We start from the raw sequence: 9466 nt of genomic DNA on the forward strand, positions 1-9466 counted from the left end.
GGGCATGGGATATAACACTCTGTACTGATGAATGGTGATGGAGGGGTCAGTGGATGCTCGATGGCCTGGGATGAGTGGAAATATGTAGCTGCAGTAACAGGTTGTGTGTGGAAAGGAAATTGCGAGGGAACGTAGAAAACTCCATCAGGACGCTCAGGTATGGGGGAAGAGACCAGTCTGTCGCTTGTATCTCTGTGCGTCGACGCTGTAATCTGTGACCTTCCTTACTAACCCTAGGAAGACCGACATCTATTACTGGGTCCTCAGTATTGCCACTTTGTATCGGAGCCTCAGATGAAGAAATAGGTTCCATAATGCGGTTCAAATAATTCTTCAAAACTAGCATAGATTGACACAAGTCTCGCATCTCGTCAAAGGTGAAAGAATCATGAACATCAGTCATTAAGTAGTAGGCTCTCTCAAGACCATCACCCTACATGACAAGTAATGCAGCCATTCCACCTAAACCATGCCGATCAATGTTGGTGACCATATACAGCTCCCTATACAAAAATCTCAAAACTGCAGACCCCCAACTATATTCATCAGTGACAGTAAAATTCTCTAGTAAAGGTAAGTACCTCACAGAGACTTTACTGCTGGAGTGATCACTCAACATAAAACCTCCAATCAACCGCAACATATAAGCCCTAGCAAATCGGGTGATCTGTAAAGGATTATGTGCATGCATCGTCACATGGGTAAAATGTTGGTCTAACCAACTCGTCTTCAAGAAGCTACCAACAAAATCTGCACGTGATGGTCTAATCCCTAGGCTCTCCTCAACAATATCAGCATAATTACTTCCAATAGGTGCTATCACAGGTCTTCCATTAATGCGTAAACCTAACAATACTGATATATCCTGCAAAGTGATTGTACACTCGCCTGGAGGTAAGTGAAAAGTGTGTGTCTCTAACCTCCATCTCTCTACTAATGCAGTGATTAACAGGAAGTCTAATGGGAACTGACACACGTGAGTAATACTAGTAAATCCTGCAAGCTCTAAATGTGGAAGGATCTCCTCTGGAACATCATCCAAACCAGCTGAAATAAATTGTCTCTTCCTAACCTTCAAAATAGGATGATCTCGACCATCCCATATATGTTTAGACACGTGAATATTTTGTAACAGCAATAATGAAGGATCCTCTGGTCCAAGATGAATGACTGTATTCTGTCCTGAAGATGACGCCATCTACAAAAATATTTATTTATATATGTGTGTGTTAGTTTCATTGTTTAGGTTATTTTCACTCATTTTTATTTAAAACTTACAAATAATATGTTATCAACTCAAATACACAAAATATCAATTATCTTTAAAAATTAATATGGTCTACATTTTAAATTTGAATATAAATTATACAAAAAAATTTCATAACAATCATTACGTATAATACCACAACATGTTCCTAATTGATCACATTATTAAAATACAAAATCTATTTATAATATTTTTTTAGTGGAATACAAATAAAATCAAATATAATGGTTCATTTCAAATTTTGACTAAATAAATTGGTAATTTGTCCAGAAATATGAATATATATTTTATGAATATTTTCTCCTAAATTTAACAACTTTTTTAACTAAGTACATCAAAATAAATTACTATATTAATTAAAAACTTTAATCATTAAAATTCATCATATAATAACAACAGTAATTAACAAGTTCTTTGTTTTTTATTTTTTATTGGTCATTGTTTATTAAACTATATAATTATCAATAATTAACTTCAACTAATTACAATCACTCTGAAAATTTATATTCAACATTCAATTTTTTTTCTTCTTAAATTTATTTAGATAATTATAAATAATTTATCTTAACTATTTTATAGCCTTCTAAATATTTATTTTGGATAACTAATTGTTTTATTTCACTACAAATTAGATTCTTTATTTAAAATAATTTAATCTTATTTCATAAGTAACACTGTAATAATAATTTAATCTTATATTATTAGTAACTTATTTTATTATAATTTAAATTATATAAATAAAACTTTTTTTCAAAACTATTTAATATAACTCTAATAATTTAAATTACATAACTAAATTTATTTGAGAATCATTATTAACCAATATTAATTATATTTTAGGGTTGCAATTATTTATATTCTCAAATATTTAGTACTATAATTTTAATATAAATTATTGTCTACTATAATTTTATAGTAATATAAATCAAAATCAGAATTTATGTTATAAGTTTTATATACTATTTTCTAATTATCATTTACAATTATTTTCTATTTTTCTATTCTAAATTTTATTCAACTATTTATTATTGTATTTAATTTTTTTAAATTAATTTTTAGTTGTTTTTAAATTTATACATTAAATTATTGCCTTAATTCTACATGCAAGTTTAATTTTTATACTAAATATTACTACAAATATTTAATTTCACAAAATTATGGTTATTATTTAATTTTTATAAAATTAACAAAATTATTTCAATTACATTTTTTATCTAAATATTTCTTTAAATTTTTTTTTCAGACTAAAAATTAAAAAAATTTAGTTATAAAATTTTTATTTTTAATATTATTTTTACTATAAAATTTTGGTCACAATAAATTTTTCTATTACAGTACCATACTAATAAAAAGTATAAAAAAATGTAAAAATAAATTATATTAAAACTAGAAAAACCTGATAGATTTTTGCCTGCAATGTGGTGATTTCCGGTGTCGGAAGTGGCGATTTCCAACAACAGAGGGTTCCCAGTGACACCACCAAGTTATCCGGACGGGGACGACGTTTCTCTGGCGGCCTCTGGCTATCTTTCTTCTCCGAAAATGGTAAACTATGTAGTCTCAACCTCTTTAACCTTTCACTCAAAAAACACATTTAATCGCTGCAAACAAAGCAGATCTGGACACAATAATGCAATGGATTACCAATCTCATTCACGAATCACGCTCAAATAATAAAAAAACACCCACCCAACTTGCTGAACGGAAAAAATGGAGGAAGTGGGTAACTAAACCATCGGAGGGGAGAAGGGAAGAGGGAGGTATAGGGACTATCGCTCTATCGACACGTAGGCCAATCACGTAATTTCGTCTCTGATTCAGACAAAATCATCTTTTTGTCTGACTCAGCGACGAAACTACGTGATTAGCCCACGTGTCGCGAAGCGGGAAAGAGAAATTCAAATTCTATCCATTTCGTCCAAATTTAGGGCGAAATCATTAAAAAAAATCAAAAATTAATTTTTTCTGATTTAAATACGAAACAGATGTTTACGTGATAAAAATTTACCCCATACAAAGAATACCTTTTTTTTTGTATTTTATTTTGATAATTTTTTTATAAACTAATATTATTTAAATCTTTTAGCCCCCATTCACGAACGACGGGGAGCTTGGCTGAGAGTACCAACGCAAGATCCAAATTTGCAGATTGAAGAAAACGAGATTATTTGGCTACAAAGGGACAATTGGGTCAAACAGGTCAATCGTCAATTTTGACCAAATTTGAATTGATTTTTAGAACACCTAATTTACTGGTTCCATTGAACCGAATACTAGATTGATTCACCGATCAGATGAGTTGGTCTGGCATAGTTTTATTAACTATAATTACATTATTTTGTTATACTCTTATTTTTTGTATATATTTATCACAAGATAGATAATTAATTATTTATAAAGTCACAAATCTCTTTATAACTTTTTTGTACATTAATTCATAATATATATTTTACTTTTAATATTGAAAGTTAATAACTTAAAATATAAAAATTAATTAATTAGAAAACGAATTAGAAATTAAATAATAATTTTTATATAAATTTGAAATTAAGTAATTTTTTGAAGTAAGTAAAATAATTTTACTGACACTTAAAAAAACAGAGATGGAGTAATAATTAAGTTCATGCACATCACAGCGAAAATAGAGCAGAAATATTTCATTGTGAATGAACTAAAATTAAATATATAAAAATAAAGTTTGTGTTTTTGAAAGCAGCAGCGTCACTCAGTCAAATGATTGAGTTTGACTGTGGTATTTATATCGCAGCACTGCAATTTATAAGACACTTTAAAAATTATTAAGAATTATTTATTCATAAAACGAAATGAAAAGAAAAATAACGTCAATCAAATGTAATTGCAGCAGCCACACAGCATAGGTATGGTCACGTTCGTACTCGTCTTTGCATCGAGACTGGTCCAACACCTATCTCAGCATGAATGTAGACTAGTCGAAAACCTGTCTCGGCATGAAACCCCAGTGACCAAAGACCAACGAATCAACAACAATTTTCATGTGATCAGTTCCCAATTGAAGTCTTGTCTCTAAATTTGGACACTTGCTCTTTTTGAAGCCACTGCAAATTCGAAATTTGGTCACTCTTTTCCGAGACCCCCCATTATTTGGACACTCAACACTTTTCCAAGCTACTCCAAAGTCCAAATTCAATCGGTGGTCAATTTTTTAATCTTTGAAGAGCTTATTTTCTTTACCCGTTGTTCGATTAGAAAAGTAAATGAACTAAGAAATATTAAGGATTAAGAGCATATTTTTCATATATAATTGGAAGAGAGATGAGTCTCAAACTAAATTTTTCCCCTAAAGGGAAGTGAATTATGTGTAGACATGATGAAATAGACTCACTTGATAGGACGGATTTGATTAATATGTAAAAAACATATAGCGTTTTGAATTTTTAGTTTTAATATGGAATTAAGTGAGTTTCTTTTATTAATCTATTCAAACTTTTATTTAATTAAATAATTTAAATTTAGTATATTTGAGTGTAAATTATAAAAAGTAATAGTCTTTGAAATGTTACTCATTAGATAAAATTGTCAGTGCACAAAAAAAATTATCAATAAAGTTAAATTATTCTTATTAAGAATGACAATGATATATATACAAGAAGCTACTTATTAGATGAAACTCTCTCTTAAAGAGAGAGTCTTTAAAAAGAAAGGACTATCAATTACATAAAGCTGTTTTGGACTTTTGTTTTCGTATTAATGACTTTTATAGTATTATATATATATATATATATATATATTATGATATTTTATAAAAATATTATTTATTTATTTATTGTATTTGAATACTTCATTATAATAATTATAATTAAAAAATATTTTATCTAACGTTATATACTTCTGAAGTTTTGATTTGTGATTAAACTTTTGAAAGACAATTAAAGTGATATTATGTTGAAAAAACATGTTATAATAAACTCAATAACTATGAACCACTCTCGTGCATTATTTATTGTTTTTTCTTTTTCATTATGCTATCATGCCTTTGTTGAGTCGTGTGACTCATCCTTTATTATTTACAAGCTACAGGAAACATTAGCTCATCCAAATAAAATATCTATTAGTATTCTTCTATTGTTAAGTGATTTTATTTAATTTTACTTTTGTTATATTTTGGACTTTAAATTTTAAAGTAGTTAGGTATTATTTTGATTATGTAATAGATGTTTTAGTATTGATATTACAAAACTTCCATTAAATATGGTTGAATTATAAATTGATTCTAACATGTCCTATTTTCAAACTACAAATTAAATTTTGTTAAAATATTAATAAATTTATCATACTATTTGTTTGAAAAAATTTATTGTTTCATGTGTTAATTTTTAAATAGGCTTATTAAGTTAAGTGATTTTTCTAAATAATGAATTCAGATCTCCTCTCATATTATGGTGGAAAGTGATCATCCAGTTTCAATTTGCTTAAGCAAATCAACATTGTGGCAATGCAATGATGGAATGGAGGTGCTTCAGCATGTGAGAGTCCCATCATAAAGATGGGCAGCACAAATAGAATCAAACTCGTCATTGCCAAATTTGCACTTGTGGTCAAAGTGGTTGGTGGAGGAGGATATTTCTTTATAGGTGAAAACAAGGGGTAGAAGGGTTAAGAAGCAATGGCTGTGGAGGAAGAGTGCGGTGAGGTCTTGTATATCTAGCGAGGGTTTGAACCTGGCAGAGTGGAGAATGACCATGGAAAGATTGATGGAATGGTTCGGGACAGAGGGTGAAGAATTAAGGAAGTGTTTAGGTTGCATGTATGAATAGAGAAGGAAAAGTTATTAATGAATATTAGGAAATGAAGAGTAAAGCATTTTAATAGGAAGAAAAGTGTTCTTTTATTAGTTTATAAAATTTACTTAAGTAAATTTTAATCCACTTAAATAAATCAAAATTGAACGGTCAAATTCTTGTTATAACGAGAAAAAATATATTAATGCTTTAATTTGTTTATTAATATTTTTGTACACATCAACTTGGCAATATAATCCTTAAACAACTATAGAAGCTAATTAAATTAAAAAAATTCTTAAACAAGAACTTCTCGTTTATATAAAACTTAGACTATTAATTATGATAGAAATATGGAAATATAATTTTTTATTGGTCAATTTTAAATAATTATTTTATTTAATAATATTTAAATTATGTCAATATATATATATATATATATATATATATATCAATTATTAATTTGAGTTTTTTTAAATAGCCATTGCTATAGTCTTTTAAAATTATATACACGTCAATCTGGCCACAATCTAAAAGGGCAATGGAATCTAAAACTCTAGGCTATTGTGATGTTTTGACAGTAACTAAAGCTTTGAGAATTAGATTCAATTTTATCTGTACATCTATATCTCTAATCTAGATTCACCATATACACCTTCCTAGCACTAATCCTCCTCGGGAAAGGCATGTGTTTCCTCCTTGTACGGTGCCTGGTTATGAGTGGGTGCACGGTGAAGTGGCCGCCTACTTTTCTCGTTTCAAAAGAAATAAAAGTCTTCAATTTTTTGTAGATAATTGTGATATTTCTTTATGGGAAGCTTGTGACCCGTATCCTATACACCTTGACCCCTGTAAAGGGGACGAGGGCGAGAACCCAGATTTTGTTTTCCTGGGAGGTGTCGGAATGGCCGACACCTTCTTTATGTATGAGTGCATGTTTAGGGAATTAGGTATTAGGCTACCTTTTGACGATTTCCAAATGGGAGTTTTGAGGGTATTGAATGTGGCGCCAACACAACTACACCCGAACGGGTGGGCGGCAATTCAAGCCTTTAGAATACTTTGTAAATTCCATTATATAGAGCCTAGTGTAGGTCCTTTTCTTCATTTTTTTTGTACACGTCCATCTGACCTGGCGAGGTGGGTATCTCTAATAAGGCAACCCGAGTTGCCCTTATTTAAGCCATATGCGTCGTCTTTTAAGGGTTTCAAGACCGGTTTCTTCAAGGTAACCGTGGACCCTGTAGGTAAAAATTATTTTTTTGATAGCGAGGACAATCCCCTATTCCCTTTTCACTGGACTCGGGTGCCGCGCCGATACGACACATACCCTGAGGATATGTTATCAGCTAGGGAGCTATCGGATTTGCAATTCTTGAAGTCCTTTCCCCGGGATATTCCTGCCCGACATGTAGTCCTCGTCCTCAAGTCTCCGCGTCCTCGGTGGGATATGAAGGGTATGTGTTATTTCGTTTCTGACTTGTACTTGGAATTGAGCTATATTGATTTGACTCGCTATTGTTAATGCAGGTTTAATGGCTCAGCGAGGTGTGGATGTGCCGACCTTCCGGCGCATTCTGAAGCAGAGAATGCCCGAAGGGACGCCTGTTGAGGAGCATCGTCATCCTCAAATCGACCAACTTCCCGAGGTGCCAGAACCTCGCCCTCTTCCCCAAGATTTTGTTCCAGCTGAAGGCCCTTCCAAGAAACGCAAAGACAAGGGCAAAGGCAAGGAGCCCGAAAGGGAAAGGAAGAGACGGCATGCCCACTCGGGTGAGCCTGGCGGCGGTCAAGGGGCTCGGAGTCAGACCCGAGTGGTAGCTGCTGGGGAGGGAAGCAGTTCTTCCCCCATAGTTCCCTTGGACATGCTGGCCGAGGGCTTCTTGGTGAGCGGGACACATGCCGGTCGGCTCGCTGCTCCAAACCTGTTATCTAATGCAGGGAAAGAACTGGTCGGCGGTCTGGACTATGAGTCGCTGTGGCGCCACTACGCAGAACTTCATGTACGGTCCACCGCAATGCTCCGAAGGCTGGTTGTGGATCCTATTCTTGAAGTTAAGAAGTTAAAGGCTGCCTATTCGGTTTTTGAAGAGGCCTTGGCCGAGAGTAGAGAGATTCAAACTAGCCTGGACGAGACCGTTCAATCCCTGCAGGGTCAGGTTAACCAATACAAATAGCACTTTCAAATAATGGAGGACCAAGTACATGCAGCCGAGGAGGTGGCGAGGGTCCGGGGGGAGGAGATGGAGGCGTTGAAGGCAAAGTCCTGTCAAATGGAGAAGGCTTTACAGGCCAAATCTGCCGAGATGGAAGAAGCCTTGGCGCTAGAGAGGCAAAAGGCTGAAACCGAGATGAGAAACTTTGTCGAGAAGTGTTCTCAGCAAGTATCTTACGAGCACGAAGCCGGTTTTAACCATGCTGTTCGCCAGTGTCATGGGTTCTGCCAAGTACCAGTAGACTTTCATTTTGACATTACAAGGGACTTTTTTGGCAGGAGGTTCATTCCTTACACCGAGGTTGAGGACGATGTAGAACTCGACGCCGAAGTGCCGAGACGTCTCCCTGAGGTTACTGCCAACCCTGACGTAGCCGCTCCCGAGGCAGTGGAAAGGATAGAAAATTAAATTATTAGCCCTTTGTATTCATGGGTCATTAGTGCCCACATTTTGTAACCAGTTATTTTGAAATAGAATTTTTATCCCCCCCTTTTTTTTTTCTCGTGCTTTGTATTTTGTCACACAACTTGCATTAATATACGATATGCTTAATATACTCGTCCTTAGCCAAATAACTTGCATACGATATACACTTAATATACTCATCCTTAGCCGAATAGGGGACGAGGGAGATGATGATTTTTTTATTTTTTTTTAAATTCAGCCTTAACCAAATGATAACAAAGAGGAGCTCGTAATTTGTTAATTTTGACCGAGTGGGAGTATTCGAGATTGAGATATTTCGACCTTCAGCCAAGAGATGCTTGGAAGAAAAATGATAATTCATCCTTGACCGGGTGGCGGTATTCAGAAGTGAGATAATTGTTTTATCTTTGACCGAGTGGGGTACTCGGGAGGGAAACAATTCAATCTTGGCCAAGTGAAACTTGGGAGGGAAATATATTATTTCATCCTTGACCGAGTGAGGGTACTCGGGAGGGAAATATTGCTGCATCCTTGACCGAGTGGGGTACTCGGGAGGGAAACAATTCAACCTTGGCCAAGTGAAACTTGGGAGGGAATGGTGCTTGAAAGGTGTGTAGTGCATAAAAAACCGTATAGGTGAAGAAAGAAAAAAATTTATTGACTAGGTGCCTCGTTAAAAACCTTCTCAGGAAAACCCCTTTTCACTTTCTTTTAAGAGGATAAAACCTGGGATAGGAAAAGAGTACACTTGTGTACGTATTACAAGGTATTACCTATAATAATGCTTTAAATGAGTG

General features: G+C 33.7%; 1 protein-coding gene across 1 annotated transcript; it reads right to left on the reverse strand.

Annotated features, from left to right (window-relative positions):
• Positions 1-433: 433 nt before the first annotated feature.
• On the reverse strand, positions 434-1198 carry LOC113851162 (protein MAIN-LIKE 2-like). The gene has a single exon (XM_027481643.1). It carries the CDS (start codon positions 1196-1198, stop codon positions 434-436), a length of 765 nt encoding a protein of 254 aa, XP_027337444.1.
• Between the last annotated feature and the right edge of the window lie 8268 nt (positions 1199-9466).

Source organism: Abrus precatorius, unplaced genomic scaffold (genome assembly GCF_003935025.1).
Source record: "Abrus precatorius isolate BTA unplaced genomic scaffold, Abrus_2018 Scaffold10, whole genome shotgun sequence".
NCBI lineage: Eukaryota > Viridiplantae > Streptophyta > Magnoliopsida > Fabales > Fabaceae > Abrus > Abrus precatorius.